General features: G+C 30.2%; 1 protein-coding gene and 1 pseudogene across 1 annotated transcript; both read left to right on the top strand.

Annotated features, from left to right (window-relative positions):
* Nucleotides 1-3,994: 3,994 nt before the first annotated feature.
* On the top strand, nt 3,995-5,054 carry LOC114253661 (piggyBac transposable element-derived protein 4-like). The gene is made up of 3 exons (XM_028188624.1): nt 3,995-4,169; nt 4,257-4,906; nt 5,019-5,054. The coding sequence occupies exons 1-3, from the start codon at nt 3,995-3,997 to the stop codon at nt 5,052-5,054; spliced, it is 861 nt and encodes a 286-aa protein (XP_028044425.1).
* A 13,167-nt stretch (nt 5,055-18,221) lies between these two features.
* LOC113560044 lies at nt 18,222-18,858 on the top strand (annotated as a pseudogene).
* The last annotated feature ends 128 nt before the right edge of the window (nt 18,859-18,986 follow it).

The following is an 18,986-nucleotide window of genomic DNA, read 5'->3' as shown; positions in this document are numbered from 1 at the left end:
CATATTTATATATTATAAATTGTAATATCTATTTTTAAAAGATATAACAGATGCTAAGTTAATTTTTTTGGGGGGGGGGTAGGGGGCGCTAGACAATTTTTGATTCTCAAGGTGGGTGGTGGATGAAATAAGTTTGAGAACCTATGTAATAGATGGTGGAAACAAATGCTTTCAGATGTGGAGAAATTTGGAAAACTCTTATCAGAACCATAATGCTAGATTAATGAAAACAGGTTATGGTTTTAAGAAAGGCGCCTGCACATTATGAAATATTGCACTGCTTTATGGAAAGTAAACATACAATTGATCCACCCTCAGTATTAGATACATTTTCCACTTATACTATTCCAATATCCAAATGTATTCCAAATACCAACATTGAAACAGTTCATCTGTTTCATCGCCAGTCCCAAAAAATCTCTATTTACCAACTTTTCTGATATCGAAGATGAAGAATCGCAACTTGTGTCACTTTCAATACTTCACAGACCTAAAACGATACTAAAGCCTAGAAATAAATCTAACCACAAAACCATAAACAAACAACATTCAGAATTTATGAAAGTTCTTAATGAACAAACCAAATATCGTATTCAGATGGCTGGAATTTTCGAAACAAGTGCTAAAAGTTTGAGCAAAGACCCAGCAAATAAACAAAAACGAGTTGTGAGCTCATCTGAATCTGATTAGTTGTACCTTGTACATTTATAATCATTAAGATATACATATGTATAAAAATATGGTTGATATTATAACAATAAAATTATGAAAAATATTATAACACAGACGATGACGACAAAATATAATTATTATTATCATAAAATCGTAGGTATTCAAAATTTTCGTTCATCAGTTTTAATATTGTGTTATTAGTTTTAATATTAGAACAAGCTGACCTATTATTAAATTTAAAAGTAAGATTATTATCCATGGCTCCACGTAGCCTTTTATTGATATCGTTATTTTTAAGTAAGTTATGATCATTTTAAAATGTACAGTTTATAAAAAATCGCAAAAAAGTGAGTAAGTGGGTATCGCTGTATAGTAGTGATGGGGAGTAGATCACTATAATGGATGTGTTAAATATGAATGCAATGACAGGCATCATTGAATACGAAAAACGATTCTGAACGGAGATGATTTGTCGGTTTAGGATAATAAGTAGGATATATTGCATTATTACCTATATTTAAATTGTAATATATCGTAATTTTACGTGATTTCGTAAAAAAATAAATTCTATACCATCATAAAATTATTTCTATATTGACGCTAGAATTTTTTTTAGTTTAAAAAAGTCATAATATTTTAAAAACTCAATCGTAAATAGGTAACGTTAATATGAAAATTCGGTAAAAATGTCAAGTATTACAATGGTTCGTTTTTGTGTTACACCAAAATAAAAAAATCGATTTTGTCAAAAACTGGTTATGCTTAAAAATTCTCGTTTTTCCGTTACTTTTTTAGGGTTTTTCTGACACTTTTAAGAATGATTAGAATTTTTTTACTTTTCACCCCCCAAAAAACCCTACTAAATTCATTTACCTATCCGGAATGAAGTCAAAAATAATGGGGTACTACTCCAAAACGTGATGAAAATTAAAATAAAAAAACACATTAATACATTCATCATTCCGTTCATAATCTTTGGTGTAATACCACCAAAATAAAAAAATCAATTTTGTCAAAAACTGGTTATGCTTAAAAATTCCCATTTTTTAGAGTTTTTCTTGAAGTTTTTGAAAACTACTGGAAATTTTTTATTCTTGATCACCGAAGAACAAACTAGATGAATTTTCCTTTTCAAAGAGGAATTGAAGTCAAAAATCAAAACATTATTTATACTCCAAAATCGTCATGAGACAAAAAATAAAATTTAAAAAAAAACCATTGTAAAATCAATACATTTTTTACTTCATTCAGAATCAATAAATCCACTTGTACAAAAAAAAAATATTAGGTACATATAATAGTAAGCAGGACGCTAAAAGAAACTATGAAGTTTGAAATGTTTGGGCAAGTAAGAATAACAAAAAAAAATTGTAATTTAAAATGAATATGTTTACATGAATTTAATACCACAATATACTTGTAACCAAAACTATAATATTAGTACGTTCATACCTCAAAATTAATACATATATAAATTTGGTTGTAATTAATACATTAACTTGACCACTAATTATGAATTATAACTTGAAACACTAGCTAGTGAAAACTATATAGGTCGAGGATATCAGTAATCCAGGCACGTAGCTAAGATTAAATAATTAGGTTGGCACAATTATAATATATTTCATATATATAATATATAATATATTTTTTTAATATATTTCTCTTTGAAGCATGGTGGTAAGTTGCATTGACCACCTAATTTTTTTAATTTTTGCATGGTGGTTATGACTACTAACCACCTCAAGGAAATAATTTTATCTTGTTTACGCATGGTGGTTAATGAATACTACCACCTCAATTGGTTAGTAAATATACCCACGTTTTGATTTATAAATAGTTTTATTTACCCAACTGTTTATATTTTGTGTCATACCATACGATATACGGTGTTGCAGCTGCTTATCTTTATCGTTCCCGTAATATAAATTAAAATTGGAATTTTTGTTTATAACATCTTTGACATATGTATTGATAAGTATATTTTTCATTCATATCAGTCTCTATCACTCAGCAACAATTACTGATATAAAAATTAATACTTTGTAGTGGTTAACAGCCGTAACCACCATTCAAAATATGCACATTATTGATGACCGATAAGCATTTATAAATATTTAAAAATTATTTTTTTCACTTTGAAATTTGAATCATATTTATAATCACATCAAAGATGTCACGTCGTACAAGATTGACGCAAAAAGATGTAGTTCAATACCTCGAAGAAGATTTTCCTTCTGGTTCTGAACTGGAATCAGATGTCGATGACACTGATGAGGATCCGGATTATGAAAAAGAATTTGTTTTGGATTGTTCGGACAGCGAATCGGACGATTCAAATAATTTGAATGATATTGTTTTACCAGCAAACTCATTAGAAACTTGTGCATTTTCAACTTCAACGTAAGTTTGCGAAATATAATATTTTAAATGGTACTGAAACTTATTTCCTTAGGACACCATCTAGGAATAGACCAAATACTCGTAATTTAGTAACACCTGTCCATTATCAACAGCTTCCAGAAAGTTTGGAATTTGTGTCTCCTACTCATTCGTAAGTTTATATGATATATAAACAATATTACAAAATTATAATGATATTTTATATTAAAATTGTTTGTATTATTATTTTGTTAATATTTTTATTTATTTTCACAGAAATGTATCAAGCCAAGTATCAATTGCTTCACCATTGAATTTAAATATAATCCCACCATCACCATCAACTTCAACGGTTCAGTACAATATACAGAATATAGTTATTCCTAACCAACCTCTACAAGTGCCTACTTGGTCTAAAACTGTTTCTATGTTTGAAGAAGATGTATTTAATGAAAGTAATGTTGGAGTTACAGAATATATAACAAGTATGTCAGATATTACACCAACAAATATATTTTTAAAACTTTTTCCTGAGACCCTTTTAGAACATGTTGCATTTCATACAAATTTGTATGCAACTCAAGCTGGAAAACCGTACATACCTACTACACCAAATGAAATAAAACATTTTTTTGCAATTAATATGTTCATGTCATTGAAAAAACTTCCTAGCTACAGAGACTATTGGTCAAGTGCCACTGATTTCCATGATAATTTTATTTCTAAAATAATGCCAGTAAATAGATTTGGATGGATTCTTTCACATTTACATTTTAATGACAACTCTTTAAAACCAAAAAGAGGAGAAATAGACTATGATAAATTATATAAAATTAGGCCACTTTTAAATTGTTTGAGTGAAACATTTAAAAAATCATATCGACCACATCAAAAATTAGCTGTAGATGAAAGTATGGTCAAATTTAAAGGTAGGTGTACCATGAAACAATATATGCAAAATAAACCTATAAAGCGTGGTTTTAAAATTTGGATGCTTTGCGATCAATCAAGTTATAACCTGAAATTTGAAATTTATACTGGAAAATGTAGTAGCAATGTAGTGGAAACAGGACTTGGTGCTAAAATAGTATTAAATTTAATGAATGAATTTGCTGGCAAAAATCATATAGTATACATGGATAATTATTTTAGTAGTTATAATTTATATGAAATTCTGAAACAAAATAATATTTATGCAGTAGGTACAGTAAATTCAAACAGGAAAAATTTACCAAAACTATCAGATGATAAAAAAATGATGAGAGGTGACTTTGACTGGAACACTAGTGATACAAATATCACAATGTGCAAATGGAAAGATAAAAGAAGTGTTCATTTACTTTCATCACGTTCATTACCTCAAGAACCTATTTCAGTAAAAAGAAAACAAAAAGATGGAACAATTGTAAACGTACCCTGTCCACAAGTATTAGTGGATTATAATAAAAACATGAATTATGTAGACAATTTTGACAGATTAAAAGGAGATTATTCATTAGACAGAAAATCTGTTAAGTGGTATATGAGGTTGGTGTTCCATTTTGTAGATTGTGCAATAACAAATGCATTTATTATACATAAGGAACTACCCAATGTGGAACATTTCAAGAATAAAAATTTCAAAAGAAACATTTATAATACACTTTTATCGGACAAATTAGTAGCAGTTTCCCAAAAGTCAAAAAAAACTTTATCTCAAGGAGGCCCTGCTTCACGAAAGCCTCATATAAACAAAAGTATACGATTAGAAAGTTCCAGTCACCAACCTCAGAGAACAACTTCTAGGCGTTGTGGTAATTGTAGTACAAAAAAAAACCCTGTAAGAAGCATTTGGGAGTGCTCAGTATGTAAAGTAAGTTTGTGCATGAAAAAATCCAAAAATTGTTTTCAAGAATTCCATTTAGCAAAAGGTAAGTTTATAATAATTTACTCATCTGTTTCTTGTGTTTTATGTTATTCTACAGAATGGTACATGTTCAGCTGCTTCCTACGACATATAAATTATTTGAATAAATAATATATATGTATTATGTGGTAATTATTTAGTTTGATCAATGTTATGCTTTTTATGTTGTTTTGTGCTTTGCTACTAAAACTAAATTGATGTGCTTATGTATGGAATACATTATATTTTTGCAATTATTTATTACATAGTTGTTTTTATTAATTTATTTAAAATATGAATTTACATTTTTAGATGTTTGACTATTGATGGTTTATTCAAGAACCTATCCAACATAATTCATAATTTGTCATTATTTATTTTTATTATATTATAATGTCAGTAATAAAGAAATTTGATTTATAAAAAAATTATGTTGTTAATCTATGCATGGTGGTTAGTGTAAGTAACCACCACTAAAACTTAAATAACTTTGTAAGTAATTTAAATTTTACTAAAATAGTGGTACATAGATCATTTATTGACCCACTACTATAAGTATTTTACAAAATTTCAAACTTTTTTTTTAAAAAAAGTTTCTGTGCATTTAGGTAGTGAATTTTTATATATGAACCGTGCTTCAAAGAGTTACACCAAAATAAAAAAATCGATTTTGTCAAAAACTGGTTATGCTTAAAAATTCTCGTTTTTCCGTTACTTTTTTAGGGTTTTTCCTGACACTTTTAAGAATGATTAGAATTTTTTTACTTTTCACCCCCCAAAAAACCCTACTAAATTCATTTACCTATCCGGAATGAAGTCAAAAATAATGGGGTACTACTCCAAAACGTGATGAAAATTAAAATAAAAAAACACATTAATACATTCATCATTCCGTTCATAATCTTTGGTGTAATACCACCAAAATAAAAAAATCAATTTTGTCAAAAACTGGTTATGCTTAAAAATTCCCATTTTTTAGAGTTTTTCTTGAAGTTTTTGAAAACTACTGGAAATTTTTTATTCTTGATCACCGAAGAACAAACTAGATGAATTTTCCTTTTCAAAGAGGAATTGAAGTCAAAAATCAAAACATTATTTATACTCCAAAATCGTCATGAGACAAAAAATAAAATTTAAAAAAAAACCATTGTAAAATCAATACATTTTTTACTTCATTCAGAATCAATAAATCCACTTGTACAAAAAAAAAATATTAGGTACATATAATAGTAAGCAGGACGCTAAAAGAAACTATGAAGTTTGAAATGTTTGGGCAAGTAAGAATAACAAAAAAAAATTGTAATTTAAAATGAATATGTTTACATGAATTTAATACCACAATATACTTGTAACCAAAACTATAATATTAGTACGTTCATACCTCAAAATTAATACATATATAAATTTGGTTGTAATTAATACATTAACTTGACCACTAATTATGAATTATAACTTGAAACACTAGCTAGTGAAAACTATATAGGTCGAGGATATCAGTAATCCAGGCACGTAGCTAGGATTAAATAATTAGGTTGGCACAATTATGGCCAATATTTTTCTTGAGTGGCCAACAGTTTTACTTCCCTCTACATTAGACACTTATAGAATTATTATTATGTATAGGTATATTGTTAATAATATAATACAATTGTAATTTCTGAATATAATAATTAGTGTAATAGCAAATTTATCTACAACTTCTTCCAAGTCCAGAGATTTTGCTATCTTCTTTTCGATACTCATCATTAATAAATTTGATAGGCGTTCATCCGTCATTTTATTTTGCATACATGTTTTAACTCTCCTTAGACAAGAAAAAGTCTTTTCGCGCCCTGCACTTGATACCGGAATTGTAATAGAGATTATAACAATCTTGTATGTTTCATTAAAAACAATAACTGTTCTGTCTTGCTTATATCTTTCGTTTCGTCAACTATAAGAGCAAAATAATTACAACTTTGTAGTTCAAAGCTAATTTTTTCCAAAATTATTTGATTGAAAATACTGATCATTTCATTTTGGATTTGAGGACTGGTATATTTGGCATTTTGGGGAACATCTTGGCCTACAACTTCACACTGTTCATCTATTAAATGAAGAAGTTCCAAAAAATTACCACGGTTTAAGCTTTTTACGCTTTCGTCATCACCACGTTGTGCTATACACTGTGTTCCGGTATATAATAAAACGCTAGCAATGCGTTTAATGTATTTTCTATTTTCTTTTATAAGTTTCAAATAACCCTCATTAATTTGAACAGAAACAGATGGAATACTTTTGGTTTTCATGTTTTTATAAGACACCCACATTACATAACAATTTTTATGGTCTTGACTTTTATCATGTTTTTTTAAACCACTATCACTGAAAGTCGCCTTTTTCCAATTTTTAAATCCTAAACTGATAAATGTTGTTTGATTGTCAAAGTGCTTTGAAAACATTCTACATGCAAAACAATAGACAGCGTCTTCTAAAATACTATATTCGAGCCAAGCAAATGATTTGAACCATTGTTTTGAAAAATGACGCCAACGATCACCACACTTAGTTTTTGGATAAAATGTTAAATTTGGTTGTGTAGGTCCATTGTTCAAATTTTGAGAAATATCTGAAGGTCCCGGACATTTTTTTCAAACACTAGCAACACTAATTTTCGTATTCGGCTCCGGTTCTTTCATTAAATCGCCGATATTTGATTCTGAATCGCTATTGATATAACTATCCGTACTACTAGTAGTGTCATAATTATTACCTAGATTGTTGGTTATATCATCTTGTCCTTGAATAATAATGTCTGAAGAATCAACACTTTTGTTCTCGTTGTTAAGTTTCTTAGCAGAAAAATAAATTTGCATTGTTATTTGTCTTTTCATGGCAAAAATTTTAAAATTACGTACAATTTAAAATAAATAACTATGAGTAGATATAAATGTATTATATTAGTTATAAATACTAATATTAGTTATTAAATTAATACACTGTACATGGATCACAACCACAAGTCTTCAAACGTCAACTAAATAATAGCTGTATTGCTAGGAAAAGAAGAAAATAGTACAAAATTAGAGACAATATTAGTTACTTTTCAACATTACATGTTTAAATTAAAAGTGAATAATAATATTATGTGGGTCACATACTCATTCGCTGATTGCTGTTGTAATAAAATAAATTGTACCAAAATACTATATATCACATATACTATATTATCATTTGTATAGTTAATTAAACCTCGGCGATTAAATTTATATTTATAGATTATAAGTAGGTATCTAAAGTACCTAGCATATATATTACTAATTATTAGTTATTCTTATTCGCATAATAGTTATCTTGGTACCCACTAACAAGTCATGCCGCGTTTGGAAATGCCGATTTACTGGAATAGGAATACATGCGAGTTCTTGCGACATTATAATAATAATTAATATAGATGCAATATTTTCGTCGTTAATATGACGAATACGATGGGTATGAATGAACAATTTCTATTCTGAATTCTGATATCTGGTAATCTGACCACTATGGTCACACTATATTCGGAAAAACAATTATGTAAAAATAACAAATATGATAATAGAAATTTTAAAATATATTTAATTTTTTAACCCAATTATTTGAGCCTTGGGTATTTGAATAATATTTCAATGTAATGGGGTGGCCATCAGGGTGGCCTGTAAATATTTTGGATGGCCGGGCCACCCCAGGCCACCCCTTAGCTACGTGCCTTCAGCAATCTATACTAAAACACTTGATAATAAGTCCTATAATAAATACTGTATTTAAGTATATATATTCTTTAAGTAAAATTAAAATTGATCATACCATCCACATAATTTTGTATAGTAATACTACAATGCCCATTCTGATGTCCAAGCTTGATGTTTATTATTATTATATATTATAAATTAGGGATATATTATTATATTTAAAATAGTATATAGAATTAATACTAATAAGAAACTTATTTAATACCTAGCAATTTTAATTGTATTAAACTTGGTATTGTAACCTTGACAACATCATATCAGTTATTTACCGAAAATTGTTTTTTATATAATATGTACTGCTTTTAAACTAGTGAATTATTACATTTATTTATTTTAAAACATAATGAGAAAATATTTATTATAGAACGTCAAATAATAGAAGATGCAATTAGGTAAAAATATGGTTATGCCTGTAACATTTAGGAATAATATTTTATAATCTGGCCAGTAAAAAATTATTGATATCTAATTCAAAATTAAAAAATGTTGAGTAAATTCTTCTTTATTTTTTAATGATATCATCTGTAATTGGGTCTCATTTTCAAAATGTGTTTACACACAAATTTTTTTTATATGAAGTAACTACAATAGGTACCTTTACATGTATAATTGAAAATGTACAGAATTTTAATGACGTAATACCTGTTTAAGTAATACTACTTTAAAATGTTTATTTGAGACAACAACACATAATCAGGGCTAGATTAAGGATCTTTTCACTGTTTTGATGGCTTGATACTTTGGTGGTCTTGTTTTTAATACGTTAAAGTTAGATTTGAGTGTCTAGGTCAGTGTTTCTCAACCGATGTGTCGCCGGGTAAGTCCAAACGTATCGCGGGAAGTATTATAATATTAAATGTACGAACCTTGTTGATACTATATTTATAAAAATTAACAGGTATTATTCTTATTTTTAATAGTGTGTCGCCATAATACAAAGGTTGAGAAACACTTGTCTAGGTGTCTGTCACCTACTATTGTAAATCAATTCCTGACTATACAATCCACCTACGACAAACCTAACCTATCCTCTCGTTAGTCCGATGCTGATTTGTCTGTCAAAATTTAAAATCGAACCGCGTTTTTGAATGTTAAGAACATTATCAGTAGACTGCGGATTATATGCATTTACATATCTGTATATGCAATTGCATACAATCGCCTACCAAGTATGCATATTTCTTTGATCGCTAAGTAAAATGGCATGTAATCGTATTTTTAAACAAAAAAACACACTGATTAAATGTGTTAAAACGTATACTATATAGACATTTAGTACATACCGACCGAACTAATTGACTGGACGAGTTTCTTCTGCCTTCGTTATTTATATATCTAAAACTCGATAAGATATCGTTTATCGTTTGCACGTGCCTCGAACAAAATCAATTCGTATTTATTTTTGTGTTCATTTTTGTGTCTCATATAAACCACCAAATTGTACACGTTAAGATATTAATTTATTTCATAAATAGGGTGCCTCCTATTAAAAAAACGCGTATTCATGTTGGGATAAATGAATATCCAGGAACGTTTACTACTGACAGAATGATTATGTAGTGCCAGATATGTGCGAAAAAAGTGCCGTGTTCAAAGAAGTTTTAAATTTTCCAGTATATACGTACAGCAACTCATAAAGCAGCCTCTGAAAAAAAAAGTAAGTACCATACTTCTGGTAGCCAGGCGCTTATATTACAACCTCGTACTAACAGTCTAACATGCAAGGATAATTTTAGCAATGATTTATGCGAGACATTAATAGCGAGTAACATTCCTTTGAAAAAAACTAAGTAATCCAAAATTCCGTAATTTTCTGGAAAAATAGGGGGAAATTACACTGTAGAAATTTATGGAAAAATCTTGGAAAAGATTAGAAATGAAATTGGAAAAAACCTAATTTGGATTTCGGTAGATGAGCAAAGAAATTTGCTGCTACACAATTCATTAAAAGTTATGGAGGAATTATTAAGAACACCATCTTAACTGCCTGACGTATTTTCAGAAAAAATCAAAACAAAGATTACTCGATTACTGAACAAAAGTCCCGGCTATGATTTGAAAGGGCGTCCAGCCTTGTCATAATGTATGGCACGCAATTACATTTGAAATTTAGCATATATATATATATATATATATACATATGTTTTAATAATAATACACGAAAAACTAAGAAAAGAACTAAACATAAGCCATTACATCGGAACAAGACTTGATCTATATCCAGACAACGAAATAAGCACCATACATTTTTTCAAAGCAACACAAATTCTCCAATTACTATAATATTTTAAAACTAACAACTATAATTATTCATTTTAATGTATTCTTTGTATTTTTCTTCTTTGTTTATTATATATACATTTATACTTTTTTTTCTATTATGATATTAAATGTAATGCTAATGGCTACAGTTGTTGAAGTAGAAATTATTAAATTTCAAGATCGATAAAAAAAAAATAACAAGTTATTAAACTTAAATTTAATTATAAACAATTTAATAATAAAACTGAATTTTGTATAAAATACTTGTTTTTACAGCGAATTCAGACCGCAGGACTTAAATTAATACGTGACCCGCTGCATAAAAAGGTTGAAAACCCCTGTTGTAGGCGCAATAAGTAAAATCAAAACTTTACATAAATTTAAATTTCGAAATATATAATTACAAATTTACAAATATATTATATACATTTTATAATATTCCTCTAGATGTCGATAGTCTTGTGCTATTTAGTACGTGGAAAAGGTTAAAGTCGAAAGCCATATTTTCGTATTTAGTAATCAGTAATCACGTATGAAAATCGACATTCAACAATGTAATCTACCTACAGCGGATTGTCCTACCGTTCTGGCGTCGATTGTCGGGTGCTGTTTTATTCGTAAAATAATCGATTCGCGTGTTTGAATATTAAGTGAACAGAAATCAACGGTGAAAATCAATTTACATACAACCAAACTTCCTAGGTAGACTGTCACACTGTCAGATCGCGTACAATGTGGTCGTATTGGTGAAATCGTATATGTATTGAATATTACATATATACAATACTACCAAAAAACTTGGCACTCGAATATTATTAAAAACTATAAGTAAAAATAAATATAAATTCTATTAATTTACAGAAATAAAAAATGCATACATAGAAGTAAATGTAAATGTGTATTTTTTATTGTATTATATACAAAGTTAAGTACCCACAGTGTGAAAAACACAACAATGCTATGAATGTATGTTTCTTAAAGAATATCTCAAATAATATATTTAGAATTAAAAATGATTTTAATTTTTTAAGAATAGAATTTCATGCTCATTATTATTATTATATGCTATACATATTGTCCACGTCGTACTAACATTAAATTTACCACGTTTTACATTTTTAAGTTGGTGAAAACACTCGCGGGTATGTTTTCTTCTTAATATTTTCAAAGATATTCTTTTGGTTGATATTTTTACCACAACCTATCAATCATATTAAATAAAGTAAAGCCTCCTACAATGCAATGTATACAAAATACACAATGACAATAAGTACCAAGTAATATTATCTGGAGAACTTCTCTGTATACAATGTTCTTAGTGACAAATTTAACATGATCATCATTCTTTAGCGTACATACAAATTCTAATGACTTACTAGTCAGTAGTCCCTTGCTCGTGAAAACGCTACAGTACAGTTGTCTGTGCGTGAAAAACCTCGTACCATTGCAAATACGTCTCTTTGGATCTAAATTCCTAAGCAACACAACAATCGAACCGTTCAAAACATATAATTGCTACGTGCTCTGATGTCCCATACATAACACATATGCATAAAGGGGATACTGCGACGTAGGCATAAGTTTTAGGACAATAGTTAATGTTATCTAAAAATTAGTATAACGCACAATAAAAATACTACGACGTAGAAATTAACACATTACCGAGTAATAAGAGCCATCGTACCAAAACGGTATTGCCCTAGTCCTAAAGAACAACAATAAGAATAACAACATTAAAACCCACATTGGGGGATGCACACTACGATGCACTAACATAACCCAACCACAAGAATATAATATAAAAAACCGTATAATTGTATTGACAGTAATATTTTACAATTAATCTCAAGTTTTGAGAATCTCGAGCGAGGCTGACCATCTGCGCATGGGCAAGCGTTGCCGGATGTCATATATATCATCTCACGTGCCTCCTGAAACGCGTAATAGCGTGACAACAATGACGTATTTAGGAATAGGCCAGAAGGGAAATGGGTAGTAGGTCAAGGAACACTGACTATATAAGGGGACCCTGAAAAGGACTCTTGCAGACGTGATTTACCAGAGTTAGCGCAAGAACGTCAAGAACCTTCACGTTAGTCTACTCCAGAAATCTGTCATTTGGACTTAGAATATTTTCAATCAATTTAATAAACGACACATAGAAATATTTCAACAACCAGTTGCTGGCCCGCTATAGAATAGTTTAAAACACTATAAAACATACCTAAACTAACAATCTGCAGGAATATACAACTGTCAACCATACTAAACTACATCAGAAAGAATGCTGCGATATACCTTATATTTATTCACTTAGTTGAGTCATCACCAGGGCTCAATGGGAAAATGAATAGAAAAATGTTGGTCTTCTTATGCTAAAGAAAATTAAAAACATTCTTAATGGTGAATTAATTGACATGAAAGACTTACCAGAAGACTAGGATTTTATTATATTAATGATTTGACATATTTTAAAAATGCCCCAATAACTTCGGTATACGTAACGTGACCATATTTTTGTTTCTTCAAAGCGGGACACCTGTACATTTTAATAAGAAAATCATATCATTTTGCGAAAAATAACAATTTTTTTCGTCGTAAAGAACGTCAACTAACTCGAGGTACAGTACAGCGCGTGCCAAGGCAACGGAACTACTAAGATAATAATATTATGTGTAGGTATTCGGCCGTATTCCATTTATCGCCGATTCCCGCAGTTGACGAGGTGGCAGCAACAATAACAATAAGATAGTTATTTTTGTACCATTTTTATCTATGGACTGGGTTTTAGTGTTTTACGTAATACATATATATATATATATATATATATTACGTAGTTATACTATACGTCTATACGACTATACAGTATAATAGTATAAATGATGTATGATTGTGATTTGTGATTAATAAATACTTACCACAAGTCGACTTTTCTTAAAGCGGGACATTTTTGGGTTCTTTGGGGACAGCGGGACACTTAGCTCGAAAGCGGGACGTATGGTCACGTTAGGTATACGTAGAAAGATCATTTTTCGCCTATAAAACTTTACTAACAGATAATAGAAGATCGTTCAAAGTTGAACCTAACTGGGGTCAAAAATCTGAGGGTGCTAAAAATATGTACCAAGTTTCATGTTTAATCTAACAATGTTCTATCTCCATAATCACCTAGCAGTGGATTATTTAGGGCTTTTAAAGAGGAATATGGCAAAAACCCAAACCATTAAATTATTTGTAAATAAGGTATGTTTTGTTTATATAGTTTTTAGTAACCTGGTCATTAGTACAGTAAATAAGTAGCTTACTTTCTCATAATAAAAATATAATAAAGTGCCATAGCTCAAAGAGGATGTCATGACCTCTTAACACTTCCTTTTTAATGCTACTGTCATAAAAAAAAAGTAAGATCAGTATAAAATAGAAAGCTTAAAAAACAATAAACCTAGCCGCTACCTAAGTGAGGTTAGGTCTTATTCTCAAAAATATCCTCTATAATTTTTATAATCTGTGATTTTAATCTAACCCAAACAGCAAAAGAATATTCTTATAAGGGCCGCGCCACACTAAAAAAGTTTTGACGCACGATGAAAACGCATACATGTAGATGAAATGCGTCAGACTAGTGCGGTTTTGACGGGCATTGCCGCATGATACCGCCGTCTGTCGCGGTTTTGCGTTTTGATCGCGATAACGCTTGAAACCGTAACACACGGTTTTATACAGTACGCGACATACTACATCGTTTACCACGCGTTACAAACCAATTTTTTTTATTGTTTTTTACTAATTTTTAAAAATTAGAAAGTATTGTTAATGATACACATTTTTTTCAAATAAAATTAATTGAAATTGAAATATATCAATATGATTGATATTGATGTTTTAATAAATGAAGTAGAAAAAGAAGAAAGTCTATGGAACATCAGTAGTAGTAACTATATGCACAAACAGTACAAAACAAAGGCCTGGATAAATGTAGCCAGTGCTGTATTCAAAAATTGGGATACATTTTCAAACAAGGAACAAGATAGTTATTGTAAACATTTTTTTTTTATGTTTATTATGCATTTTATTTAATAATAATAATAATAATTATAAAGAAAAAAATAATAATGCCTAATTTTAATATAATTAAAAAATAACATATAGTATCGATGTAGGGAAATGTTATTAATTTCTGACACAAATTTAAGAAAATTCAATGTGTACGACGTACGACTATAATATACAAACGTATAAAAGGCAAGTACGAACCGGTTGCTACATGTAAACAATATGTTGATACTGGTGTTGAACATGTATTAATAAACGACTTATTTTATATTTAAAGTAGATATTTTTAAGTATATATAAAAAAAAAATTATACAAATCTATATTGAAATGGAACTGCTCCTACTTCCATAAAATATTCAGTAAAATATTCTTGAACGTCTATGCCTTGTTGACGAGCTTCAGAATTATTTTCATTTTCAATATCTTCCAAAGAGTTTGATAGGGTGTCTTTGAAGTTATAACCGTTCCTCCGTCTAACATAATTGTGTAAAATACAACATGCTTTTGTAATATCGTTAGCAAAATCTGGTTTAACTAGCATAAATTAGCATTATGTAGAACACGTCACTTATTTGCGAATATTCCGAAAGTGCATTCTAAAACCGAACTGGGTGTGTGGGATGATGTTAGCTTCAGTAGCAAGAGGGATGAGTTTTTTTAAGAGAATTTTTTCGAATATTTTTGAGAAAGTTGGAAGAAGACTTATCGATCTGTATGATGCTGGTTTTTCGGGAGGTTTATTTGGCTTGAGAATGAGTATTACGATGGAGTGCTTCCAGGAGTTTGGGAAGAAGGATAATCTGAGTATTGCATTGTAAAGGTGAGATAGGTATACTAGGCAATACGTGGTAGGTTTTTTACAATATAATTCGTTATTAGGTCGTGACCTGGGGATTTTTTGGCAGGAATATTTTTGATTATGGTGTTGATTTCATCGGGAGATGTAGGTTTGGCAGGCATGGACATTGGTAGAGGAGCTTCGAGGTACTTTTCTACGATTTTTAGTTTGGTATGACTGAGTTGGATATCATGAGGAGAAAAAGAGTTTTCCAGGTGTTGAGCTAAAATATTTGCTTTGTCAGAGTCGGTAATAACCCATGAGTTGTCTTCATTTCTTAAAGGAGGGGTAGGTTGATTTAGGTGAAGTAGAGATTTGGTCGCTTTCCAAAAAAATGAGTTTTTTGTGGTTAGTGATTCTACATAATTATTGTAGGATTGATTTCTGTCGAGTTGGATAGCCTTTTTTATTTTGCTGTTCAATTTGTTAAGTTTTACCTTATCGTTTGAGTACTTGAATGTTTGCCATTGGTTTCTTGTTCTTCGTTTCTCGGCTAGTAATACTTTTATGTAATAGGGGGTTTGTTTTTTGGGGTTTGTATGGTTATAAGGTTTTACTGATTCGCGTGAAGCTTTTTGGATAGAGGCTGTGAGGAAGTTGACATCGACATTGATGTCATCCGTTGTTTTTAGTGAGATCGAGAGTTTTATATCTTTTTTTATTACTTTTCTAAAGGTAGACCAGTTTAGTTGACTTGGGGTAAGAGATTCTCTATGTTGAGGAGGGACGTTTAATCCCAGTTTAAGCATTGTTGGAGAGTGGTCAGAAGAAAGGTCGTAGAGGTTGGTGAGATCGCTATGTATGTTACTAGGTATTTTTTTGACAAAAATGTCTAAAATGTCAGGATGTCTGTTACTATGGGAAGGCCAGTATGTTGGAACTGGGGGAGCTATTGATGAGTAATTGTTGTTGTTTATGCATTGCTTTAAAGCTCTGCCTCTGGTGTTGGGAGAACGGTTACCCCAAGCAGAGTTTTTAAAGTTGAAATCGCCACCAGAGATGAAGCGATGACCCAAGGTTGAGAAGTAGTTGGAAAAGTGATCTGAGGTGGTGATGAGGCCAGGAGGGTAATAAACTGCAAAAACGGTGACAGGTATGTTATTAGGTACAACTAATGAGACGCTGGCAGCCTAAATGTGAGGTGTAGAGTAGGGGGGTGGTAAGTGATGGGTTATATTTGATTTGATGTAAATTGCAGCGCCTGCATAAGCCGTGCCATCAGGATGACATGAGAAGTAGGCATTGAAGCCGTAGATTTTTGCGCAGGTGTTTGGGGTGTAATGAAATAAGTTTCGGAAATAAGTGTAATGTCGGCATTTGTTTCTGATAGGATGTGCTGGAGTTCATTTATGTGTTGTTTGAGACCATTGGCATTCCAAGAGAAAATTGATAAAGGATAATTTACGTTTGGGCTAGTTGTCATTTTTGGTTAAAATTGTATCATTTTCGTTATTTGGTTCTTAGCTTAGCCGTTGAGTGCTTCATAGCGGTTGGGAGTGGTATATGTAAAATTGTCAAGGTTGTTGTTGATTGCTTTAGATATAGGCGAGTTACCTGGAGAAGACGTGCGTTTTCCTGTTTTGATTATCCAATCTGTGCTGTCAGATGGAGTGTTCTGTGTGTTTTTAGTTATGACAATTTTTAATGGATTCGCTTCAGCATTTGAACCGCTCTGTATGCTGTTAGTTGCGGAGGACTGTTTGTTGATAGGCGTGATTATCTTGTGTGGCATTGCGCCGCGATGTTATCTACGGTACCAAGGTTGCGTGCGAGCGCGGTGCCAATTTTCGGATGACAGTCCTAATGAAATGTTCTTAATATATCTTGTCTACGCTATTGGACAAATGAATGACACAGACGAACGTCAGTTATAGCACGCGATATCGCCGGACGCCGATACACCAGAGTTTGAACGACCAAACGTGAATACGCGAAGCGTGAGCGGAAATTGAAATAAAAATAATATAATTTTAGAGCTATGCATATAAAGCAATAATATTTCAAAAAAAAAAAAAATTATATTTAATAATATAATAAATTATACTATAACATTTTTTTTATTTTAAATATAGTACATTTTACTGAAAAATATATTTTAATAGAGGTGCTTTTCATAATGACTGTATTATATTTTAACTAGGTAATGAAATCAGTTGTTAAAAATGGACTTAATTAATTATTTTACATCATTTAACTATTTTACAAATGCATTTTTTTGTGATTTTTTTGTACATTTTTACGTACAGAATTGAATTTAATTTTCTTAGAATTTTTTAACTCTTATAATAGTTAACCTTATCTTAAAATAATTATTTATCTATTTACAATATTACTTTTAAATCGAAGAAATTAAAAAAAAAATTGAAAAATATCTGAGATAATTTTACTCGAGACTTAAAACAAAATAATAGTATACCAAGTGGCAGTGGTGCAAATCCCACAAAAAAGTATTCCTATGCTGATGTACTTTCTTTTTTATAGCCAGTTTTGAAAAAAAAGAAAGTAAGTATAAGATATTTTGGAAACAAAATGTTAGTTTAAAATATATGTTATTATTAAAATTTCAAGACAACAGGTAATATGTATTCACCATCAACTTCAACAGAAAGCACAGTTGATGCTGATGAAATTTCTGAAGAAGTATATGTTGAGCCATCAAATAAATTAAACAGTAAAGATTCGAAATAAAAAAGAAAAGATTACCACATTTCAACAAAGTTAGTTGGATATAATACAGCATCCACCTATACAAACACACAATGAAAACATAGATCCAGATAAAGCTTTTTTGTTATCATCCCTTCCTGAATTTAAGAAAATGAATGACAACCAAAAACTGGACTTCAAAATTGCAATCATGCAGTCAATTAAAAATATTTTAAATCCTCCTCTTGACAACTCACTATCTTTAAATTCGAACATTCACCAATTCAACTATCCTAATTATGTTAGCCAGCAAACTTCTTTGCAACATCCATCTTCCTATCCAAACTAAATACAACAGTATAATCAACCGCTACGCCCTTCTTCGAGGTATTCTATCCCACAGAGTTATAATTCCCCAACATTATAATTATAACCAGGAAGATATAGGAATGCATCATAGTGTATAATAGTGAAATG

Source organism: Rhopalosiphum maidis, chromosome 3, assembly GCF_003676215.2.
Source record: "Rhopalosiphum maidis isolate BTI-1 chromosome 3, ASM367621v3, whole genome shotgun sequence".
Classification (NCBI taxonomy): domain Eukaryota; kingdom Metazoa; phylum Arthropoda; class Insecta; order Hemiptera; family Aphididae; genus Rhopalosiphum; species Rhopalosiphum maidis.
Note: the sequence above shows the minus strand (reverse complement) of the source record. Positions and strands in the feature narration are given on the sequence as shown.

Bases quoted from the DNA above. Each gene is read 5' to 3' on its own strand.
- LOC114253661 (XM_028188624.1), top strand. From the start codon at position 3,995: ATGAAACAATATATGCAAAATAAACCTATAAAGCGTGGTTTTAAAATT. The intron at 4,170-4,256 runs GCAAAAATCATA...TTTATGCAGTAG, and splicing joins TTTAATGAATGAATTTGCTG to GTACAGTAAATTCAAACAGG. The intron at 4,907-5,018 runs GTAAGTTTGTGC...GTTATTCTACAG, and splicing joins GGGAGTGCTCAGTATGTAAA to AATGGTACATGTTCAGCTGC.